Source organism: Physcomitrium patens, chromosome 24, assembly GCF_059467195.1.
Source record: "Physcomitrium patens ecotype Gransden chromosome 24, ASM5946719v1, whole genome shotgun sequence".
In the NCBI taxonomy this organism is placed as follows: Eukaryota; Viridiplantae; Streptophyta; class Bryopsida; order Funariales; family Funariaceae; genus Physcomitrium; species Physcomitrium patens.
The window spans coordinates 811,158-836,645 of NC_143433.1; the positions used below are offsets into that span (position 1 = coordinate 811,158).

General features: G+C 36.5%; 2 protein-coding genes across 8 annotated transcripts; both read left to right on the top strand.

Moving 5' to 3' along the window:
- The first annotated feature begins 1,494 nt into the window (after positions 1-1,494).
- Positions 1,495-8,401, top strand: LOC112276907 (uncharacterized). Of its 3 annotated transcripts, XM_090246954.1 has the most exons (21): positions 1,495-1,655; positions 1,810-2,014; positions 2,156-2,924; positions 3,080-3,275; positions 3,437-3,508; positions 3,672-3,746; positions 3,903-3,977; positions 4,091-4,240; positions 4,387-4,461; positions 4,568-4,636; positions 4,816-4,959; positions 5,067-5,141; positions 5,295-5,369; positions 5,506-5,664; positions 5,836-5,924; positions 6,062-6,208; positions 6,398-6,516; positions 6,672-6,882; positions 6,979-7,216; positions 7,376-7,526; positions 7,654-8,401. In XM_090246954.1, exons 3-21 carry the CDS (start codon positions 2,822-2,824, stop codon positions 8,056-8,058), a joined length of 2,628 nt encoding a protein of 875 aa, XP_090103080.1. In that variant the 5' UTR covers positions 1,495-1,655; positions 1,810-2,014; positions 2,156-2,821; the 3' UTR covers positions 8,059-8,401. The 3 variants fall into 3 exon arrangements, with proteins under 3 accessions (XP_090103080.1, XP_090103081.1, XP_024364489.1); XM_090246955.1 differs by lacking the exon at positions 1,810-2,014 and having other exon boundaries at positions 1,624-1,655; XM_024508721.3 differs by lacking the exons at positions 1,495-1,655; positions 1,810-2,014 and adding an exon at positions 1,669-1,809.
- An 8,245-nt stretch (positions 8,402-16,646) lies between these two features.
- On the top strand, positions 16,647-24,804 carry LOC112276433 (exocyst complex component SEC5A). 5 transcript variants are annotated; one of them, XM_024507728.3, is made up of 21 exons: positions 16,647-17,067; positions 17,548-17,687; positions 17,921-18,120; positions 18,443-18,637; positions 18,913-19,040; positions 19,301-19,459; positions 19,577-19,681; positions 19,825-19,899; positions 20,130-20,267; positions 20,461-20,655; positions 21,020-21,181; positions 21,333-21,459; positions 21,722-21,932; positions 22,049-22,164; positions 22,317-22,551; positions 22,715-22,829; positions 22,974-23,051; positions 23,239-23,295; positions 23,624-23,773; positions 24,016-24,213; positions 24,304-24,804. In XM_024507728.3, the coding sequence occupies exons 1-21, from the start codon at positions 16,663-16,665 to the stop codon at positions 24,565-24,567; spliced, it is 3,453 nt and encodes a 1,150-aa protein (XP_024363496.1). In that variant the 5' UTR covers positions 16,647-16,662; the 3' UTR covers positions 24,568-24,804. The 5 variants fall into 5 exon arrangements, with proteins under 5 accessions (XP_024363496.1, XP_090103183.1, XP_024363497.1 ...); XM_090247057.1 differs by having other exon boundaries at positions 22,715-22,823; XM_024507729.3 differs by having other exon boundaries at positions 21,333-21,432.
- Positions 24,805-25,488: the final 684 nt, after the last annotated feature.

Here is a 25,488-nt window from a genome sequence, read left to right on the forward strand (position 1 = left end):
TTACTCAAAACAAGATAGAGTAAGAATAAGGCTAAAGTTTTGATTTTACCTCATAAGTTAAGAGACTTGAAATTTTTGGACCCTCACGTTCAAATGTAAGCCCTCCTAGCCAAACTTTTCATAAGAGGAATTTTGTTCATTTTGTTCATAAGAGGCATGTGTTCATTAAGCACTACATCACTTCACTTTATGGCTCTTTCACATAAACTTATTTTTTATGCTACTACATCACCTCACTTTACTCAAAATGCGGAGGTAAATGGCTCCCTCAAGTAAACTTGTTTTTTTATGCTAGAGAAGTTAGAGGACTCAGATCCAACTTATGGTGGGCAATTTGGCAGGCATGTACTAGAATTCCAACAATCGACTCTACAGCTCGTCAATGTCTTTTTTGGAACGGAGAGATACTTGACTCCCACCGAAATATGTTGGGAGATGCCCCTTACTCATTACTCATCTGAGAGCACGTAAAGACCTCTGGCATGACCAACGGAAGGACTTGAAATCCACAGCCGAGCTCCAACAAACCATAGGCCCCCGAAATACAGATCAAAGCGGAAGGAACCTCTTAGACTCCATACCCAACCACTGGAGTATGAACCAACACCCAGCTCTTAAACCTTTTGACTGGGTCGCGACACTATGCCCAGCCGGAGGAATCCAGTTCCTATAACAAACCCTCGGCATGAAGGTGCTGTATTTGCACCACCTCGGCCCACTCTTACGCACGCTAGAGTGCTGAACCGGACGTTGACATCACCAGCCTCGACCTACACAGGATACGAGAACTCACATCGACCGAGGACCTCCGCACCATCCAGGTAAATCCAGACACCCGATACAACGGCCCTATATGGTGCATGGGTACTGTGCGTTCACTTGCATACGACCCAGCCAAATGGAAGTGGCGCAAGATCGCGCCCATAGAAGCCGCAGAATTCTTCAATTATTCTACGTGACATGGATACTGTATTGCTCTTGCTGACAAGCCCCAAGACTTAGACCAAGTCTGGTGTAGCTCACAAGTCTTTGGTGTAGGTAGCCTCCGCTGAGTTCAATTGGTAATGACCCCAGCTTTAGCGGCACTATCCTCCTACTTCTGGGACCCAGACTGATTTGTATCTTAACTTCTATTAATAAAACCACCGTTCGTTCCAAAAAAATAAAAGAAAAAAATAACAGAGACCTGAGGCAGATACGAATCGTGACACGGATGGAGGAAGATGAGCAGATTTTACGGGTCTCAGGGTCAGCCGGCGCAGCCACTTTCAGGGACTCGGTGAAAAACGTGTCAATGAACTTCGGGGCTGTGGGAATTACAGCCTCCGCGACTCCGCAATGGACACGATCACTCTGCAATTGCGTATGTTCAACCGCCGCTTGACCAATGCAAGCTCAAGGATTGTTCTGAATGGACCCCACTGCAGAAACTTCCGCTCCGAAGTTCTAACTTTATGAATGATGTTCCATGGGGTTTTCGTCGCGGAATCATCTGATCCGGTCGCGGTTTCAGGAATCGCATCCACCTGGAGGATTCACTAGCGTTGTTTGTGGTGGCCCCCGACTGACGATGTGTTGGTTCGAGTGAGACTAGTGTCAGTGATGTGATTGTGGAAATGCAGGAGATGGTGTGGACGTGTTCCAGTTCCCAGCAGGTGCAGTCGGTTTGCAGTCTTTTCCTTTCTCTGCATTAGATTGTTCATAATCAACTATAGGACAGGAAAAAATCGAGGTAGTGTTGGATTGCCTGGAAGTTCTTCCACTTTCTGAAGCTTTGGCGGTGACAAATACGTTCTAATTCGAGTTCAGGTGAAGTTCTGTTTTGGACGGCGAGGAGGGATTTTTGGAGAGGAGATGGATACTGTATGTTTACTGCGAATGGAGCTCTGAGCGTTGGGTGGGTCTAAAGTGGGATACTTAGATTCTTCGCGCCAGCAGAAATGTTTTAAACGCTCTCGCGGAACTAGTAAATGACGATGACAGCTCCCACTGCTCAAGGGAAAAGCGAGACCATGTTTCTTTCTAACTTTAACCTCGCCACTGTAGGAGTGCCCGTTTCTGCTGGAGCATATTGGTGTTTCATTCTATTTCAGACGTTGTTGGTGTGGTTGGGGCCAGTGGCAGTAAACGATCCTCGTGTATGTATCCATGACAGGGGTTTGGAGCCTTGGGATTGTTCTATAGATCGATGATTCGAACATGGTGGTCGATCCCACTTGAAAGTTGGCGGATAAATTTTGACGTGAAGCTGCGCGCCTGAACCACGGGAAAAGTGATTTTGGGTGATGCTTGCTAGAATTGTGGGGAATCTTTGAATTGCTTGAAAATTTTGACGTGAAGCTGCGAGCCTGAACCACGGGAAAAGTGATTGTGGTGATGCTTGCTAGAATTATGGGGAATCTTAGAATTGCTTGAAAATTTTGACGTGAAGCTGCGAGCCTGAACCACGGGAAGAGTGATTGTGGTGATGCTTGCTAGAATTATGGGGAATCTTAGAATTGCTTGAGAGATGTCTGCATTCCCTGGTGCGAGGAAACTGTGTATTTGTTTTCATGCATGTAGACTAGGAGGGAGGGAAGGTTCGTATCACTAGTCGACGGTTGAACAGTTTGTCTCCGCCTACCACTTGGAAAGAAATTTTGAGAATTAGGCCGCCGAAGACTGTACCTGTCGAATCTGGAGGAGACGATTTGAAGGATTTTGATAACATGGGAATTGGAGATTGAGGGACTCGTGGCGGCGATTGATGGCTGGTCTAGAAGTTTTCATTTTGAGTTTGCAAGCTACTCTACTCAGGAGCTGTTAAGATTGTGTAGGCTAGATGGCCTCATATGGGATTCTATTGAGTTTGCTCTACCTCTACCAACTCTGCACGAGCTTAGTTGCGGCTCAGACTGTGGACAACCATTACGCCGATAACGATCGTGAGACTCCGCTTCGTTGATCCTAGTCATCGATTAGCCTCTGAAGTAGAGCTTGTCATTTCGTTCGTCGGTTTCCCTCCTTGTGCGTGTACCTGGATTTCCAAGACACAACAGTCTTTGATGCATGATGTGAGTCTTTTGTGTAATTCTGACAGTATACGCGTTGGGGCAACTTTGGGCGGAATGGAGCCAGAGCACTCCAGACGGGCAGCACAACCTGGCGGGATGGAATGGGGCTGTCAAGACGTATCCTCCGTGCGCCCAGACCAGTCCATGGCGAGGCGTCTTCTGTAACGCAAAGCCCAAGTCAGAGTGGGGTAGAGATGTCTGGGACTTTGAGATTGTGGGCTTGTAAGCATTTTACTCAGCGAGCTGGTTTTTTCTTTTTTGTTCTGTTTTGGTACAGAATTAGTCGTAGCTCTAAGCCGGATGTTTGCAATTTAAGATCACCGACTGTAGACCTCACTGATTGTTGCGAGCTTTTCTAATGTACACTTGTTTTTTTGCGTCAGGACGTTGAGAGACGCCTCGATTGTTGGCAAATTACCACCGGCTATTGGAAACCTTACCAATTTAGTTACTTTGTAAGTCGATGATGACCAAGGTCGTGACCCGCATTAGTTTATTCTCAACTGTTGGGTTTATCCAACGGTGTGGAGTGCAACCAGGCCTGTGATTTTTTCTTCAATTAGGTCAATTTAATATTCCTGCTAATTTGATACCATTTACTGTGTGCATTTTTTGCAGAATCCTCACTGACAATCCAGAACTAACAGGTCCTCTACCTGAAGAGCTCGGCTACTTGTTGAGTTTGTTCGACATGTAAGCAACTTTTTTATAATTCTTAACTTGCTTGGTGCTCTGAAGGTTGATGAGTCGTTGTCTGTTGAGCTGAACGGAAGAAGCACTCCAAACAATATTTACTGACCGTGATATCTTCTTGCTTCTGATGAATTGTCAAATATCGCTCTTTTTCAGAGATTTACATGGCAATGGTTTCACGGGACCTATTCCCAAATTCTTCTACCAATCATTTGGGTTTCTTCAATCCCTGTAAGCCACGAGAATTTTATATATTTTCAACATCTTTGCTAATCTTTTTTATGGGTTCATACAATATAAGTCATGGAAATCACTGAGTTGTTATTCGTGTACTTTCTTTGCAGAGACTTGAGTGGCAATCAGCTCACTGGACAGCTTCCAGAGAACAACAGCATCTCATATCGCACTTTACAAACAATGAATATGTCTTATAACTTATTCTCAGGGGAGATACCACCCGATTTGCTGATATACCTTGGCAATTTAGTGTCAGCGTAAGAACCTTACATATCAGCGCTTTCATGATGGAGTTTCAGAGTTTTAATATCATGTTGAATTCAAAGACACAGAAGTATATTTCAATGCATTTCAAAAGGAGCTTTGCAACATTAACTCTGTTGATGCGGTGGCATTTTTGCAGGGATTTTTCTTCCAATAGATTCACTGGTGGCCTTCCATTGTTGGTGTATCCGAACAAAACTAAGATTTTAGACCTGTAAGTACACTACTTTTTATCGAAACTGGTGACTGAAGTTGATCACTCCATGAACGTGGCGGTGGTGTGTTTGCATATTCATTTGACATTTTTGAATTGGTTTCAGGGACTTTTCAAACAACCTCATCAATGGTTCGCTTCCCACAATGTCAGGACACCGAACAATTCGCTTTTTGTGAGTTCATTCATTCTCTATTACATGAACGGTGAAATGACCGACGAGGTGTAGCTTCAATTCAGTTATTTGTGCACTAACACTGAATATCGAACAAGAGTGCTCAAGATAATATCTACGTGAATAGAAGGGATGGTGGACCGAAGTCTTGAATTAAGTATGTTAAGCTCTCTTTGCAGCAACGCCAGTGAAAACCTACTCTCAGGAGAACTTGATTCAGCATTGCTATCCAACATCTCCACGTTAACCACGTTGGACCTTTCAAGAAATCAATTTACAGGCACCATTCCTGATTTGAGCACGTTGGAAAAACTGGAGTACTTGTAAGTGGGTATTGCATTTTCTGAAACTAGGTCTGCGTCAGAGTGTGTGCACTGGCTACAGTGTGTTTTCTGTGCCGAAATTAACTCGTTTTCTCATTTGCCTGTAGAGATTTGAGCTACAACAATTTCACGCCTGAACCTTTTCCCACTTGGGCTAACAACTTCAGGAGCTTGCGCAAGTTGTAAGTGCCACCTAACTACCGAGATATGTCGGTTGGAAATAGTTTACCATGCACCATGTTCCATTCTGGGCTGATTAATTGCACACATCCTGTTTTGTTCAATAAGTTGTTTTGATCAACTACTTAATGACTTCTTACTCGTCATATTTGCAGAATGTTGAAGGGAGTCTCATTCACGGGTTCTGTTCCTTCATCCATCGTTGCCGGTTTCGAGAACTTGCAAACATTGTAAGATTACTTTGCCCCCTGTTCATGGTGCCTTGGGTAGTTTAAAGTTATTAGGCTCAGCAAGCTTTCTTTCTTGTCGATAGAAAGTGTTCCTCAAAGACTCACAGTTATTTACACTTTGCGAAACGATCGACAGAGGTCTAGATGACAACAACATGACAGGGACGCTTGACATCAACCGCCTTCTTGCTGTGCCCAATCGGAGCCGGAGTCTGAAATTAATTAGCCTCACAAATAACAAGATTTCGAATGTTGCATACTCTGATTACGTCTACAACCTCAACATCAAATTCAAGTGAGTTCCACTTACCATCGTTATCTGAACAGCTATGTCTGCTGGGAGAATGTTGGAATGATTTCATTTTTTCATATCCATTCTCATTTTCATCTTTGATGGGTAATTGGATCAAATTTTTTGAACAGAGAATTGGGCACTAATGTTTTACTTTGATTTCTTGGATGGCAGTCTATCAGGCAATCCGTATTGTGACCTCGCCGGCAAATCAGATAATGATTTAAGACGTTGTGTTTGCCACCAACAATGCTTCTACACCGGTAAGAGATTAATACATGTAGTTTGATACCTTCAGATTACAGCACATTCAAGCTAAGGATGTATGGTGTTCAGCAAACACATCATGAGTTCTATTTCTCTGTTCTTATAAATTTTACGATGGTTCTCGGTATGGCAGAGGAGGTCGAGAATAGCAAGAAGATTATCATCACTGTGATAGCTGTGACCCTACCCACATCGTTATTATTCTGTTACATCGCATACGGTATTTTTTTCTGCAAGAGCAGGAGAGAAAGAAGAAAGCTCATATGCGAAGCTAATCAAAGTAAGATTTCAATCCTGTGATGCTGCAAGAAGTAGATTGGTATGGTCAGAAGTTGGTCAATCCGGATTCTGGTATTTACTCTCTTTTCCCGACACCACTTTCCTTCGCCATTGTGTTCACTGTGTGCGAAATTCAATTCTGTAGGAATGACCAACTGAACATCATTGCTTGATGCCCGACTTTGTACAGAATTCGCAGAATATGAAGTTAAGCCAACAATTTACACGTACAGTGAAGTTCGGACGATCACTAATGATTTTCACCCAGACGTGAAGCTTGGACAGGGACACTATGGTGCGGTTTACAAGGTAAGGCAATGCAGCGGCTTGCAGAAGAATTGAGATTATTGCAAGCACTCATTGATATACTTCTATTCCAAGTGACTTATATGAGGCTTTGAAGATATTGAGCCCGAGATAAACAAATTCTGACTTTGATTCGTCCTCTTGAATTCTAATTTCAGGGCACATTTCCCAATGGGACCCAAGTTGCTGTAAAGCAACTGTTTACGAAATCCCAGCAAAGCCTAGATGTCTTTCTGAATGAGATTGTTCTAGTTGCAGCTGTCAAGCACCGCAACCTTGTGAAACTAAAAGGATGCTGCATACGTAAGGACCAGCGCCTGCTGGTCCACGATTATGTCGAACTCGGTGACTTGGAGCAAGTGCTATTTGGTGAGTGGCCCATTCTGTCATCTTTCCATACTGCGCTATAACACCACTCATTTTGTAGGCTTTCTGACGCGGCACATCTGTGATTGACTCATGTAGAACATAAGCGGAACATCAACCTGAGCTGGCCTATTCGTCGAAATATATGCCTTGGAGTTGCTCACGGCATCCACTACTTACATTCACTAGCGCAGCCAAGAATCATCCACCGTGACATAAAAGCAAGTAATATTTTATTAGACAAGAATCTGGAGCCCAAAATTGCAGACTTCGGCTTAGCTCTGCTGTTTCCAGACGATCAGAGCCACGTTATGACTATCCATATTGCCGGCACCAGGTAAGATGCCTCCGAGGCATCTTTCCGAGACTCTTGATGATTTGGGGCCGAACACGAACTATCAAGGGTTAAATAGGTCACTTGTTTACATGGGCAATTTTTCTCAGCTCGCTTCACATTCAACCTCCAGCTGACATGAAAATCGTGTTCATTGCGCAGAGGCTACCTAGCTCCGGAATATGCAACACTGGGACAATTAAGCGAGAAAGTTGATGTGTACAGCTTCGGTGTCCTGCTTTTTGAGATCATAAGTGGAAGACGAAACATAGACATGAAGCTGCCGGAGGAGAAAGTCTATCTTCTCGAATGGGTGAGCGGCTTTCTAAACCCAAGTTTTGATTCATCTCTCATCTTCCCTTAAACCTATAGCACTCCTCTATTTTCGGAGATTCTCTGTCTGATACTGTTCTCAAACTACTCTTTTGTCACGTCACCAGGCATGGAAGTTGCTCGACGAAAACAACGTTACGGAACTCTTAGACCCCACCCTCAATCTCCAAATAGACGAAGAGATGGAGTTGCAGAGATTCCTCAACATAGCTTTCCTGTGCGTGCACTCATCAGCGGATCGGCGACCAAACATGTCCCGCGTCGTCGCCATGCTACAAGGTGACATGGATTTGGAGATTTTGGAGCTGACTCGTTTGCGTGACGAGAGTCGCTTGAACAACCGGTTCGATGCTCTGGTCCCTTACTCTAGCTCTAGTTGTGATCTTGCTTCTGGCAACAGCTACCGAAACTCCGCGGTCTTTGTAAGTTCCACGCCATCAGGCTCCAGAGACGGCTTACTTTCGACTGCGAGCAGAACCATTCAGATGTCTGACACAGAGTGGATCAGATAACTTGGTGGGGGAAGTTGGAACCAGGTCTGTGCAGCTCCACCGACTCTGTGAGCTCACGTTGCAAATTTTTGTGGATTTTGATAGAATTAGTGAGGCAGTTGTGTAGAATCAAACTTAATTGAGAGCCACCCACGTGCATACTTGTGTCAACTTTGTAAAGCTGTGCTGATCCCATGTGCGAGTCCCTTGTGAGAATAGTAGGTATTAGAAAAGTGTGCACGGACGGGTTCTTGCGTTTTTGCGGAGACTAGAGTAGTCTGAGCACCAATTTTATCTTCTCTTTTTTTCGTTCTTGTTCTGAAGCTAAATTCTTGAATTCAACACAATGACATCGATTTGAACATAGGTCTTTCATAAATTTTTACATTTTACCAGGCCAATGAAGGAGAACGCTTGTGGTCTGACGTTCTATCATTCGGCTGTGACCACATTATTAGTGGACTATGAACAATGGCTGAACTTTCAGGCAGTGTGGCCTGCTTTTGGAAAAGTATTGACTACTCTTGGAGACCACACTTAGAATACTCAATTTGCGTAATAGTCAACCCAACAGCAAAAAAGAAAGTAGATCATCTCCCTGCAAATATGTTGACAAAAAGATACTAACAATTGAAGGTTAACTGATTCAACAGAGTTCCTATTTATTTATTTTTTGTGCTTGTTTATATTTATTCAAACCACACTCAACATGTACAAAACTTAGTGATTTGTGAAAACAAGTTTTTATTCCTACACCACATCTTTGCTATATCTTATACCATGATTCTTTCACAATAATAGTCTAAACTACATTTGGTGTTTAAAAAATTAAGGATAATTTTATATCTTATATAAGTCTTGGTCTATACTTCACTAGTAATTTTACTATTCTATTTGTGACCCTTTAATTAAATAATTTTTAACTATAGCTAGAATAAATACATATATAATGTTCATTTTTTGTGGTCAAACTTCCTTACTCTTCTTTTAAGATTTTGCATTGTAGTAGAAAATAAAGTGATAAAACCAATAATTGAATAACTTCAAGGACTATGGTTAGAAATTTAAATTTTAAGGTTTTGGAGACAAAGATTTAAGAATTTAAGTTTAAGGCTGATGGTTATAATATGTCTATTGAATTTTTATTTTTATTTTATTTTTTAAAATTTTATTTGATATATATATATATATATATATATATATATTTATAGTGCATATTTCGCCAAAATGGCACATTTTGTACCATGTACAAAATCTATCACAAGTAAAGAAATGACTAAGTTTTTTTTTGACAATATGTATTGTTAATATGGATTTTTTTTATTTTATTTGTATCAAGATTTTAAAGAATATTTTTTAAGATTTTAAAAGTAGATATAAAGCTCTCTTTAACTTTCTATCTTAAAATTGAAGAACAAATAGAATAGATGAATCAAGATTTGGAGCAATATTTGAGGTGTTCCATCAATTATCATCAAAATGATATGACAATTTTTTTTCCATTGGTAGAATTTATGTATAATAATTTGATATATTCTTCTATTCAATAAATATTTTTCTTTACCAATTATAGTTATCATCCACAACTTGATATTTTTTACTTTTCAAAAACTAATAATCTTGTAATAGAAGATTTGGCAAATTATTTATTAGAGCTACATACAATAGTGAAGGTGTAGTTAAAGGAAGCTCAAGAACGACAAAAGATCAATGTAGATGCTTATTATAAGAAACAATGACAATTCAACATAAGTGACAAGATATGGCTATTTTTTTGTAATATCAAGATAATTCATCCTTGTAATAAGTTGGACTATCATAAAATTGGATCTTTTCTTATTTAAAAACAAGTCAATCTTATTACATATTGATTATATCTATTAGAGTCTATGAAAATTTATCCTATGTTTCATATGTCCTTTTTTGATCCATATAAAATAGTAAACATCTCGTAAAAAAGATAAATGCCACCTTTTCTTATATAAGCGGATAATAATCAAGAGTATGAGGGAGAAGAAATCTTAGATTCAAGGCGACACCAAAATAGATTAGAATATCTCATTCATTAGTGTGGATATGATATTAATGAATGCATATAAGAGCCTACAAAAAATCTTGCAAATATATCAAAGATAATCGATTTTTTTTTTATCAATAACATCTATTATAATTAAGATGAAGAATAACAAATCTTTTCTATAAAAGAAACAAGATTTGGAGAAGATAGCATTCTACCTTCTATTCTAGTTTGTAACTTTTTGGTATTTGTAATGCTAAGGAAATAAAGAACCAACAACCAACAAATTCAATTGAAGAGTTATGACTTATTGACTTACAGGACAAGACATTGTGATCATCACAACCTTCAAGAAAATATAATCAAAATAAAAATTATCAAAAATGACATGTCTTTCTTTAAATAGATGAGAAGATATAACACATTTAATATGATGACATTAGAAGAGACTCTTGATGATTGATGATTTTATTAGAGGTAGAAACAACTCTTGATGGCATTTCAAATGTTTTATTTGATGGGAGTTATAAAGGCCTCAATAACAATCAAATAATAGGGTGGTCTATGCACCCTAGTATGATACATTATTGATGGCTGAGAGGACCTATCAACCATCTTGGAAGAGAATAAAGATCAAAGTATGTGACAAATATAATTTGCTACATCTTAAATTTTCTAAACATATGATGATCAATCTTTATAGAATTCGTACCTAAAAGAGAGAATAATATCAAAGATATACATATTTATTCTAATATTTATCTATATGATAAAATAAAATAAATAAAAATAAATTTATTTCATAATATTTTTTAGAAAAGCTTTTTAAAAGCTTCATAGATATTTCTTTGACTTTACATATGTTTGTAATTGATTGGTGGGCTAAAAACTTAATCAATAAGTTAACCATATGTTGGTAGCTTATAAAATAAACTAACTATGTGGCGCACATATAAAAAACTTACCTTGCAAGTTAAGATATGAGCCTTGCAAAGTCAATACATTTTGAAGGTTCTATGAGGCATTTCAACGTAGCTTCTAGTTAAAAGATTATTGGAGACAAGAGTGAAGCCTTCTTCACTCTTGTTAATGCCTTTTTAGTCCTTAGTCTTATTTTAAAACTTTCTAATCTTCTTGTCTTTAGCAATAGCCATTTTAGTTTAAGACTATATCATCTTTGAGTGATTTTTTTAGTCCTTTTGAGTGATATAAGAGTTTATTGAGGATTTCTTTCTACAAGATTCATGTCCTTGACAATGCTACATATTTGTGCCATATAAGTCAAAGGAACATAGCTATTTTGTAGGAACAAGAGTTAGAATAAGTATCATTTCAATTAAATAAAAAGTCTTGATAAAGAAAAATAATCTATTATTGTGCTATTAAATTAGTAATAGAACTATTTCATTGAAGTAACTTTCTATCAAGTTTGGCAAATTAAGTCATGAATTCTTTACATATAACTCAATAATTTGACAAAAGATCAAAATTTAATTCATTGACTAAATCATAGAAGAAATCAATGCCATTTTTTTTTTTTTTTTTTTTTTTTTTTTGATTTTTTTTGAAACAATTGTAATATTTTTTCAAAAGCCTTTAATTTCATTTTTGATATCATCTAAATATTTTTTTAGCATAAAAATATCATCAAAGTAGAAGGTTCTAAGTTGAGTACCTATTCAATTTTTTATTTTCATTTATTTTTTTAATGAATAAAATAAGAAAAATAATTTATTTTCTTCTACTTAAACATATTATGTAAAAAATTATAACACTATATTTTAAAAAAAGATGAAATTTCAATATATAATTTAATCTGATTATTAAATTTTTAAAAGAAATTATTATATTGATGTGTATTTTTTTAAGAGATTGAAAAATATTATAGAAGAAATCTAAAACAAAGCTATAAAATATCAAAAAATAGTATATAGATACAACTTCTTTTTTAGTCATTATAAACATTGGCCCTTTAGATTGGTTTTTAATACAATGAAGATTGTTTGATTTGAAAATAACATCTTGATGTGATTCTAAGTGAATGTAAATTACAAAAAAATTTAGGATCCTATGATAAAAAATAAAAAAATCCTCACATTATAAAAAGATGTAAGAGAATGAAGCCAAAGAAACCTACGCAAATATATTTAAAAAATTTCTATTTCATTCCACATTTTAGATCCAATATTCTATTTGTGATTTAGAATGAATGGAAAAATTGGATTTAATATCCAATTTTTAAAAGTCATTGATTTAAACATCATTAATAAATATCTGAAAAATTGCTAAATATTTCTTTGGCTTGGTGAAGAGCCTCTAATATCCATTTAGACAACAAAGCTTTGATGGCATCTTTTAGGTCAATAATACAAAGACCATCTTCTTCATAAGTTTTATAACAAACAAATCCATGCTACTTTGGATCAAGTTAAAAAAATATATTTCTCCTTTATTTTTTTAAACCATTAATCTAATCTTTTAAATAGCCTTCATAGAATCACATCAAATATCTAAAAATAAATATATTGAATAAAATAAAATATTATTTATAATTATGACTTCACTTGCCAAATTATTTAATTATATCACTAATATTCTAATTTTATTATCATTTTATTAATCAAAATTTTGATCAACATCATATATATTCAAATAAATATTAAAAGAGATTGTAATAAGCTTACAATTATCAATATTAGATTCCTATATCCATCCAAATTGATCTAATTAATGTGGCATGTCTACTTTTTAAAATTTCTAGTAGGCAATGGATCTAGTCCTAAAGTTAGGCTAAACTGCTTGATAATATTCACCAAATAGAGAATATATATATTTTTTCTATAAATTGTAATTTTTAAGTAATCAACATAATGGCTAATAACTTGTTGATAAAGATTATATGGCATAGAGATATCTTATAAATGGTGTTATCGGACAATATATTGAATAGAAATATTAAAAAATTCTTAAATAAAGATAAAAAGATAGGTTATCAAATAATATTATTGTCTTATATTTCTTTCTATTAAAAGATAAATTTGTAAGAGTTTCATTAATTCTTAATAATATGCTTGGACCTTGGAGACTAAAATTCTAATTATATAAAAAAAGATGTTGTATAAGACAAGTAATTTTAGTACTTTAAACATAAAATATTAAGAGATCCTATCATAGACTTCAGAAAAATTAATTATTAATAGAATGAAAGATTTTTTAAAGTCTTGGTCTAATTTTTGGTCCTTACATAACCAATATATCATCTTAGATAAACTTCAAAGAAAAAAACGTTATTTAGTAAAAATAAATAACTTCCTTGAAAAATTATGTAGAACTATCTTTAGATTACATTAATATAAACTTTTTAAGAAGTATTTAATAAGGTGATAAGCCTTAAGTTGCCTAATTTTTTTTGTCATCTTTTTTGTGCAAAAGATAAATATATCTTTTAAAGACGCCAAGTAAAAATTGACATATAATTAAAACAAAGTTAATCATGGAAATTTAGTCATTACCAATGAAATGTTATGTTTATCTTAATTATGCTAATTCTTTACAAAAAAAACTTTTAAAAGTGTATAAAATTTTGCATGCAATAAATAAAAGATTCTTTATTATTATAATAAGTTCAAATCTTCTTGACTTGTTGAAAGAACTTAGAATCATTTAAATGTAAAATACTCATTTTGAAATTAGATGATCTATATTTAGTTTTTTATAGTTGAAGAATAAATTTGGTTATAAGGTAATAAGATAATACACTATCTTCTCTTATATAATAGTCATAAATTTGATATTTGTAAAGAAAAATAGAACTTAAATAAAATCTATCAAGCCTTACTAGGATCTTTAATTTATTTTTTTTGTTTTTCCAAAAATAATTCAATAAACGACCTTGAGAAGGCATCCACTATGAAAAGACAAGAAAAAATGAAAAAAAAATCTCTTTATCTTTAGATAATAGTCTACTACAAAAATATGATTTATCTCTTGCCCTTCCTACCATATTGCAATCTCTCCTAAATATGAATAAAATACTAGAATGAAGATTATTAACTCAATCTTCTAGAATTAGCATCTTTTTGTTATTTATTAGATGCATAGATATTTATCACTATAATATATTTCTTAAGATTATTAGAGAATATGATCCATAATACTCTATTAAACATAAATGCATCCTTATTTTTTTATTAGTAATTTAATTTTTAGAAAAACAAATATATAAGTATCTCCAACTCTTGTACCATGAAGATTATTTTTTAACTTAAAGTTGATTATAAAATATAATAATCTATATTAAAATAGAATAAATTATTTAAGTCTTGAATCCTTGATCCATATAACTTATGTTCTTGAAGAAGAATAATATCAAAATTTAAAAATATGCTCTTAATGTAACTACAAAGTGTTAAAACTTTTGGAAAGTCATTTTGACCTTAAACCTTATAAGATATTTTTTTTAATTTCATAAAGTATTGAAAAAGAGAAGATTGGATTTATTACACAAAATCTTAAAATCTCCTTGAAAATTTAAAAAGTTTACTTTTTAGAAATAAAGATCCATCTTCATTATATCTTTTGGATCTATAAAAATAACATTATGCTGGAATTTTTAAGTAGCTCAAAGAATTGTTACCCTCCAATGTTTCAAAATCCATGTTATATAAATTAAGAGGGTCATAGAGATTAGACCTTTTTTACTTTTATTGGTCATTGCTCTTCTTCATTTTATATGGAGAAGGAGATTTTTTTTCCCCTTATTCTACCAAATTCTTAAGATTTGGTCTATTCAAAGTCAAAAATAAGAACTTGAAGGAAAATAAATGAAACAAATTAGAAATCATGTCTGAGATAACAACAACAAAAAAAAAAAAAAAAAAAAAAAAAGTCTTTCTTAAGAAACTAGAATGCCAATTGTCTAAGACAAAAGGACTAGAAACTCTTGAAATTAGATTATGAATAAGAAAAGCATTGATAAGAGTGATGTATGCCTTACTTTTGCCTCTATATATTATCTAATTAAAGAGCTATATGGCAACATTCTATAGTTCATGCAACATTAATCTAACTTATGTAATAAGTCTCTAACTTGCTAGATAAGTTTTCAACATGTGTGCCATGTAGTCAACTTGTTGGCCAAATTTTTAACCTATTAATTATCTACAAACATATATAAAGTCAAATTTGCATCTATTAAACTTTTAGGCATTTTTTCACTAAAATATTATTAGATTACCTTATTTTTATTACCTTCATAATTACTAGTATTATCATTGATGTTTGTGACATTATCTCTCATTCTAGGAATAAGTTCTATAAGGAACAATGATCATATATTGAAAAAGTATAAGATGTGACAAATTATATTTAATACATATTTTGAACTTGGTTCTCTTTAAAAAAAACTTATAAGTCATGTCAATCATTAATAAATTCCTACACTAAGTTAAAAAAAAAAAAAAGACTATTATGTTATTTGATCATTGTTGAGGTTTTAATAACTTATTTTAAATAAAACATAAAAAATATAATAAAAAATAGTTCCTACCTATAATAATATCACCAAATATTGAGAGTCTCTTCTAAGGTTGTGATACCAAATGTGTTGTATCTTCTCATCTATTTGAGGAACAACATTTTGTTTTTCAAAGTCTTCATCTTTATCATATTTTCTTGAAAGTTATAACAATTTCAATAGCTTGCTTGGTAATTCAATTTGTTGAGTTGAATATGCTATTTAATGTGTAGTGATTACAAAACATTTCAATCATGTTCATTTACAATCATACCATAATATATTTTAGACAAAAATAGTAATTTATAATTTAAATTTAGAAATAAAAAAATTTCTTAATATATATATATGCATACATATGCACACAATTATTTATGTATAGACACATAGAGACACTCTAGAGTAGTGAATGGAGTCGATGAGTGAAGTAATGGCGTGTGCTTATAAAACCATCGTATAAGTAGCTAACCTTCCACCCCTCCCCTCCGAATCCAATCCCATCGTGTTGGTGGTGGTGGTGTTGCTTTCATGGCATCTCTATCGACGGGGCCTCTCCTTTCGTCTTCCCGAATTTCATCTTCCGACACCAATTCTTTCCGCTTCAGAAGTCACTCTCCTCTGTTATCTTGCAACGGAATCGTACGTTCGGTCTCGCATCGTATCGTTTTATTGTGCGACCTAAGCGAGGTTTACAGTCTACGGATGTAGGCATGTATAGCAGATCTAAGGGAATGGAGAATGCATTTATTGCCCTGTATGTTGAGGTGCATCATTCTGATTTGGAGTTTCAGAAGACGGTTGCGGCGGGATTAGTTTCAGAGCAAGGAGATCTATGTAGCATTGTCGCTGATTCATCGCATGATTCTTGGACTAACGTTGCTGTTTCTGTGCTGAAGAGCGTAGTTCTGAGGGCGTTTCAAGGTAGGTTATGGTCAAGAAGAGCTTAATAATAAGGGATTCAGGTAGTGGCAGGAAGCCTTGTGTTATGTAGAAGCGTGTACGGGACGACGAGGAGCTTTTGCCGCGGGTGTTGGCGGAGCAAGCATCCAGGGTGGTGAGTAATAATAATCCGCTTAGTCAGCCACTTCCAAACATGTCGACAGCGGCCTCAGGGTCGTCTAGATGCGAGGCGTCTCGCGTTGTCAAACACATTCTTCCGTCACCGACTCGCGGAGGACCGCCAAGAAGAAAGCCTCCTCAGATGCAAAGTGTTGGTGGTCCGCCAAGGAGAGCGCCTCCGAGGGTCAATGGAGCTCTGGTTGCTGCCCCGGCGGGGAGGGTAGCGTCTCCAAAGGCAGTATTAATTGCCAAGGACGATGAATCGGACCTGGAGCTGCTGAGTTTATCTTCAGATGATGATGAGACAAAGGCACCTCGTGCGATTGTCCTTGGTAATCAACTGTTGAAGGCGCAGGGTGCTGTGGTCGATAAGAGTGATGATTTGTGGTATGACAACGATGAAGAGCCTCAGACTTGGGGTGGAGTTGATCAAGCAGAGGTTAATGCTCGCCACCTTCACCGTCGAAGCCAATTGACTGGTTTTTTACGTTCGAGTCTTGCACCAGGAGTGTCAAGTTTACTACCAAGGTCTTCTCAGAGTCTTGTAAAAGTCGCAAGTTGGAGGATCTCGTCGGCTTCATGTCTGAATTCCAGAAAGTTCCTGTGCCAGGTTACTCGAATTTGGGCAGTGCTTATGTTTGAGCGAAGAACTGAAACATAGGTATTGCTCAGTGGCAATTCAGGTTGAAAGAGCGATATGATCACGCGTACTTGAAAATACAAGATTTGAAAGCAGGATAGCAAGTTGCTCTCTATTAATTCCTTGTAGAATCACGTAGAAATTGTTACGTTTGTTCTTAGGAACGATGGGAGGACTTCGATCACCTGACATACGCTCGTCATATCTGTGAGATATATCCAAATTGTAATAATCGGTTTTGGAAGTACTGAAGCCGCTTCTTGATGTGTAAGACTACAGTTAGCACGAAGAGTGCGGGAAATCCGAGAAACTCGAAAAGCACCAGCTTCCTATGGTGCAGCAACCCGGTTGCGCAAGTCAACCAATTTTTTGGATGTTGTACCTAAAGCAGACGACCTTGTCGATCCCTTGGGGCTTGGGTATGCGTAGCACAAACGTTTACGTTTCCTCCATTTGTGTCCCATACTAGATGATGTCTGTTTCGTCAAGCTTTTCTTGGCCATGTGACTACAAACTGGTACGGAGGAGAGGAGTCCATACAGCGTTCAGTCATTGTGGGGTAGGTTAAATTACTACTTTTTTCGCATCTTCGTGAAAATATTACTTAAACTCATTGGTCCTATGTCTTGAATCTAACATTTCATTGTTTCAGTCTTATAGACATCAGAAGTTTGACACTTATTCCTACAGACAAGATGGAGAATCTTCTCCCTAGGACAGATAAATGGAGTGATATAGGACGAGGTCTCTTGGAAGTCAAGAAGGATGATATGACGACCGCTACAAGAAATACATGTGGAGAAGATCCTACTCACCCCGAACTCTCATGTATGAAAGATTTTAATACCAGAGGTGCATTTCTTGTCACCCGCCTCCCTTCAACGGTTGACTACAAAGTGATCCGATCTATCCCTACTGCATAAGAAGCTGAAAAATGTATATATATATATATATATATATAATTTGTTGGTGATGCAGTGTTTGGTTGTTGAAGCTAGAATTTTTTGTCCTAGTTCCGGCTGGTTTATTTCCTAGTCCCTACATCTCTGTAATAATCAACACATCAATGTTTCATTAGTGTGTAGATCGAGTCCAATCCCTGAGTGCAATTCTATATCTTCTGATGTTTACCTCTTCTGAAATGACCGCATGGGTGACTTTCTATTGTGTGCAGAGAAAGTGGATTTTCATTCGGAGAATTTCGACGTAAGATTCTTCCTGGTTCATATACATCCGAATACCAGTGCGCATGATCTGGAGGTTGCGGGGGATGCTTTGAAAGGAAATTTGCAAAGTCACAAAGAAAATCTAATGAAATTGGTGAAAGAGAATTTTGATTGTTTCATCTCCTGCAAAAACACCATTGACGGTAGTGACTGAATCATCTTTGACCTGCAAGATGAAAAATAATGTCAATAAACACAGCAACTGCTAATGCACATGCTGCAATGCGATACAAAGTACAATGCGAACGTGTATATGATACCAACTTTTTAGTCGTGCCCATAGTGAAGGAATTCTCAGTTGATGTCATAAAAATCACTGAGGTTCTAAAAATAATATAATTAACGTGTTTTTAGTCTGTCTCTAAAAAGCTTTGAACATAAAGAAGCCATCCTAATCTCGTTCACTCAATTTTTACAGATATACATTCAAAGCTCGAACAAATAGAGTGTGCCAAAGAGGGTACTGGAACTGAGCACCTTCACAATGCCATTGCCGAAGTCGTTGTTGTTGCCAAGCGAGCATTTGCACCCCTCCTCGAACTACAGGTCCACACACACTGTTCACTTTTCATCGACTTGCTACATTTAACCCGAGAGACATGTTGTTCTCCAAGCACACTTTCGTGGAAGTCTAAGGTCTGCTAATTTGTGTTAGCTTAGAGTAGACTCATAGAAATTCTCTGACCCTTGTACACTATAGAATCATAAGTTCCTTGAGAAGGTACCATAACTTACGGTGGAATCAACCTATTAAGTACGGGTTCTTCATCCTCAGCAATATGTTAACTTCCGGGACGATTATGCAGTCTCAAGCTGAGCGTACCAGATCAGTTCAACGAATGCTCAAGAGATTTAGAACTCTTTTCAACCTGCCTATGGTTATTCGATCGGATATCAGAAAGGGTGAATTCGGCCTTGCAATTCGAGAGTACGAAAAAGCTAAATCATTGGCGTTATATTCACATGTGGGTTCTTGCGACTTCAGTTTCTTTATTTGCTGAGCTTGATTCGATTTTACGAAGTAGTGAAATTATGTACTAGTTATCATGCACCTGAGATTTTTGCATCAAAGGTTTCTGCAGGTTGGTATTTTCGGCAGGGTGCTGAAAGAGGTTAAAATAATTATTCAGGAACTCGCAGAGATGCTTTACAAGAGGATGGAGGATCCTCATCTGGAGCTTTCTCAGGTTGTATTGCTACTACTCCCGATGAATTCAATCTTTAGTGCGAGCAGGTGAAGATCCCGTTGCTGCCTTGCAAGTATGTCATCCTCAAGGCCTGTCCTTAAGATACTTGTGATTGATTTAGGGCCTTTTTGTTGTGTGTGTAGTTGAAGAACACTTTTCGGCTCTTGTTGAAGCTTGAACCAAATTCAGACCTTCTTTGGCATTATCTCACCATTCAGGTATCGTCTCTCTTCCCCGCTTCACTTTTTAGAAGACTAAATCTCAAGAGTTATATTAGTGGTTTCTTCGATCGCAGCAAGTTTGTCCGTGTCTTTTGACTATCCTCGTTGACAATGTTGTCTCTACTGGATTTGATCTCCACTTACTGCATCTCATTGATGTTCATCTCTAGTTATGCATCTCATTGATGTTCATCTCTAGTTATGCAATTTCTAACTCATGTCAACAGGATCGTAGAATTCGAGGGCTCCTGGAAGGATGTACTTTAGAGCACGAAGCTCGCATGAAGGATCTTGTTGGTCGTGTTCGACAGCGGGCCCAGTCAGATGCACGTTGGAAGCAACTTCAGCGAGAACGAAATAAGGGGGTCAGTGAATCCTCACCATGTTGTACCCAAAAGGATGTATTTACTTTAGAAGTTACAAACAGGTTGAGAATTGTTCCGACAAATTTGTTTCTTTGATGACATGTGACCAGTGAAGTCGATTACTATGGTCCTATCTTTTATGGCGGTTCGTGTTGCAACATATAGACTCAAGTATGCAATGTTTTACTCGCAGTCAGATGTAGATTTTAACCTGCTTTTAGGCAGTAAGAACTCGGAGCAAGGCCGAAACAGTATCGAAGATTCAACTGACCGTGAACCAAATGCACTTTTGAGTCTGCTGATTCGGCGACTCACGGCTATTATCGTGACACACCTGCCAAGCTTTTGGGGTCTTGCGATCTCTGTCTTTAATGGGAGTTTCTACAAGGTATTTACTTGCTGTAACAAGGCCGGACAACAATATTTTCTCTAAGATCAGTTCTTGTTTTGACCTTCTCATGTTCAACTTCAAATTCTGTATCCATGATGACTAATTGTTTCGTGATGGACGTGCTTGTTATGTTCTTAAGATTATTACTACCAGATTGTGATGGGTCACTTCACATTCCCCTTCAATGAAATGCTAGTCAGTAAGGGAACAGAACAATCCATTTCAGATGCGTGCAGCAAAGGAGCCTGGTGGTAATGATGGAGGACTTTGCAGCTAACACATATTAAGGCCAAGAACTGCCAAGCAATACAGTTAATAATGAATCACAAGTGCTGGGATAATGAGAGCTTACGTTTTGCAGGTTACAGTTGGAAGCCTGGAAATGCGAAAGTTGGGAAGTGTCTTAAACAGTGAGAGTGGGAGTTATACTTTTGGAAATGTTCCGAAGCCAATTTTCATCTCTCATTCTCTTGATGAAGTCATTACCATGATCCATTTCATCATTTCTCTATATGAGTCGAAGGTACTACCCTGAGTCTGAAAATTGTCGAAAAAAATCTTGACTTAAGCAGTGGCTGTTCATGTACATGCATGGTACACAGCGTGCACATTATAGGTTATGCATATACATTGTTAGACAATGATGAAAACACCTTGTTTATATTGTTTACCAGGTCAAGACTGCATTTCTTGCTCTATCAGGAGCGAATGTTCTTTGTCCATACATGCTGCAAGCAGTAGCAGAAATTTCTAAGGCCTGTGTAACACTAGAGGGTAAACGTTGTGTTCCTGCACGTGCATGTAAACTTCTCCTCAGAACCTCGGATGCCATGTTACTATTGAAAAAGTATTGTAAAGGTAGACCTTGAAATATTGTTTTTCTGCGAACTAATAAGAAGCGAGAATACAGTACATGTTAGAGAGGTGGACTGTTAGCATTTGACATATGTGCATTTGTAAGACCCATGTGAAGAACTTTCTCCCCTGGCAAGGAAAGTTTACCTTGTCCCTATTAAACTGAAATGTCTCGCCTTTCTGTTGCACTTGTGCTTTCTCTTCGCAGTTGAAATGCTGGTAGTGCTGCGGACTGAAGTGGCAAGAGTATATGTTCAGCGATTATGTGCCTTCATGAACATGGCCACTGCAGATCTTGTGAACGAAGAGGATTGGATTCTTATAGGCCCGATTGAACGTGGCGGTTCATCTTTTACAATTTCAAGTACACCTGTCAGATTTCAGGACATGCTTGAATCTACTATGGAACGTCTAACTGAGTAAAGTTCAATCTGAAACCAATATTTCGCCTTTGAGTATTATTACCTTATTGTCGTATTCTTAGAAGTATGGAATAAAAATGTCCTCTGGACTCATTCAATGTCTTGATTCTTAGGTTGCTGGACAGGCTGAAACAGGAAACTCCTCAGCACGAGGATATGGTTTATCAGCTCCAGCAAATGCAAGATAACGTTCAGCATACTTTTTTTATGTGTTTTCGCACTCTTGCTGGTTAGTTTTGAATATTTCAGGAAATGTTTACTTTATTTGTCTCATAGTATTGCATTGATTCTATCTTTGTCTGATGATCAGTGAGAGAATATAATGAGTTTGAAGAATGTGTTTCATTAAAAGAAAATAGAATTCCAATCACTGGTTTGCAGAGAATATGGAACGGCTAGAATATGAGCTCTTCAGAACTCTTCCAGATGAAAATGCCGAAACAGAAATCGATCAAGAACAATTAGGGCCAGGGAGGTTTGCGACATTCATCGCTAGAAATGAAGTGAGTGATCACCATCAGCGCTTGCTGGTGCTGCTCAGTAACGCTGGGTTTTGCAACACACTCCTCCTGCCTGAGCTTTCTAGAAAGTACCAACAGATTTGGTTTAATGTGGGGTAAGTAGATGATAGTCAGAGTATGAATTTGTTAGGGACTTTTCTCTTGTATTCGCTCCGTCGGAAATCTTACTCAGCTTCAAACCTCAAAGAGCTGACACGAGGATGAAACACTCTGTTGTTGATGACTGCCGCTGAAAAGACTTCGGATGTGCATTGGCAGAAAGGACGAGCAGAAGGAAATAAGATCTGGGGACAGTCAAGTGACAGCAGAAGAAGTGTCAGTCAGTTTTTCATCTTTGGAAATCAAGATTCTCAACCGATACGAATATGTAAAGGTTCAACACCAGACCTCATAGTGTTCTGGCACTAATTAGGGCTCCACCAACGTAATCGATTCGGTCTAGTGGTACTTGGGCGGGTGCGCTAAGCTTATTCCAGTCGAACCCACAACATAGTTTGACTGGTTGTTTGAATGGCAGGGGACATCTGTTGGAAAAGCTGCTGCTGATTTCCTGTTAAATGATGGGACACATTGGTCTACTTCCCCACCGGTGAAGGTAAACTCCTACTTTTTGAAGTTTAGTAGCGCTCTCTAGCACGAGGGTTGTTTTTAAAGCATTCGTGCATTGAACATAATCACTATTCAAATTATCGTTTCGATTACTGCACTATGGTCGAAAATTTGTCCTTGTCTTGTAACTGTACGATTACCATGCAGCCTATAAATGTGGTGATTCTTTTCAGGGCATACGAGATGCAGTGGTGGAGTTGCTTAATCCTCTTGTTTCCGTTCATGCTGAGGTTGGTTGCACCTCTGCAATTCTTAGTCTTAAGGTCGATGTTTCCACTGCCGTGTCTCAATGATTTGAGATTGTATGTTGCATTTCCATTGGAGCGACCGATCTTTCCAGTACTATGGACAAACATCAGTGTAGATTTTAATGCTTTCCTCTATAAATGGGATTTATTCATTAAAAGAAATGATGGTGCCTCGAATTGCGTGGAAATTTAGAGCTGCTTTATACGTAGGGAGTCGTATCACAAATTTCATGATAAGCAGATTGATTTACATCACTGGTAGATACTATAGTTGATGTAAAAGAACTCAAAGCATGTTTTGTTCGAACAGGTATGTGCAATGGCTGCAATATTTGTAGACAAGGTGATAAAACATCTATCGGTAGAACTCATGGACGCATTGCTCAAAGTCTTCATAGTGAACAAGAGGAAGGTTCTTAAATCTCTTGATGTTCAAGGATACTGCCAGCTTATGCTCGAGGTACATTTGATTTATTCTTTCATTGTTCAAGTGTATTAACAGGTATTAGTTACTCATAGTATTAGCTTTTACGTTCATAAATCAGGAAAATTTGTCGAATTAATTATGCATAGGGAGCTTGCTTCCCTTGTCTTTGCTGTCATCTAGGATACATATCTACCTTTTTTTTACGAAACCGAAATGCCCTCGGTGTTTTTGTAAAATTTCATTCAAATTACATTGAAAAATATATGCAAATGCAGATTGAATATATTGAAGCTGTACTCGGAGGATATCTAACTACACCTGCCCGGGATGTAGCACTTCAATGTCGGAGCTTGCTTCTTGACGAGGTTCTTGAGACTGTTGGTGACATATCCGATCTAGGTTCAAAAAGGTCCACGAGCAGTGATGATGGAGATGACATGGGTTTTGTGAGCATGTCACAGGAGGAAATACAGGTAAAGGGTTCAGTCACTTAACCCATTTCATTTTTCATGATATTTCTAGTTGAACATTGTATACCTCCCTGATGCTTGTGATTTTTGCAGGTACTTGCAGAAAATGTCATTGCAGACTACCTTCCAAACGAGTTGAAGAGAACACGTATCAACGTCTCCTGTTTCATGGATGTACCTCAGGACAGTAATCTGCAAGAAAGGGGGCCCAGATTCACCCAGCAACCAACTCTATCAAGAGGTGTTGTTCCTGGTGTGTTGAGGTCAAGGTATTGCACAAAAAATTCTACATCAAACATGACTGACTCCGAGTGGGAAAAGCTTGTCAGTGCCTTTCCTCCCATCCCGGAGTCATAGATTGATTATTTAGTTAGATTTGAAAGAAAAATAAAAATAAATAAAAATCACATTGTAAAAAAAATAAAAAATCCAAAAAGAAAATAAAAACTACAATAAAAAATAATTTAACTATTGAATAGAGAAATAAAGATATTGTGTCTTGTCAGAATGGGTAGAATAGGGAAACAATAAATATGAAAATCTACTTTCAACCGTATATAACACATATATGATATATCTAATTTTATTCAAAAGATTGATTACTATATCATTTGTTATTGCATTTCATAAAAATCTCAAATGCAATCAATATTTTAGAGAAAGCAAAAGAAGTTTTAAGATTTTTCTTAAGAAAATATTGTATTATATTACAATGCCAATTTTAGGATTTTTAACAAAGATACTTAACTTGAATCTTATTTAAAACTTGTATGCAGAATTAGCAATAGTAATAATAAAGAAAAAGATGCATGTAATGACTTTAGATGATTAGTTGGTGTTATAATATATATACTGATGGAAGCTATTTTATGATTGTTGATTTTTTTAGTCATAGACATATTATAATTGTGTTAATTTTAGATTCTTTTTTGTTTATATTATGTTATAAAACTAAAAAGAATATATTACAACAATTACAAAAATATTATAAGTAATTAGAATAGAAATATTTATTTTATTTCTTTTAAAATCATTAAGCTCAAAAATTAGAATAAGTATATCTGAAGATTGTATTAAACTATCTAAGAAATCTATATTAATGGTTAATTATCTATATTATGATAGGTTTTTCTAAAAATATTTGTATAAGGCCAATTATCTAAAAAAATATTTTAAAAAAACCTTATGTATATTATATGTATATAAAGTATTAACAGAAAATGTAAGAGTTTAATTGTGCTACACATTAATTCTTATTTATGGTTCCAAAAAAATCTA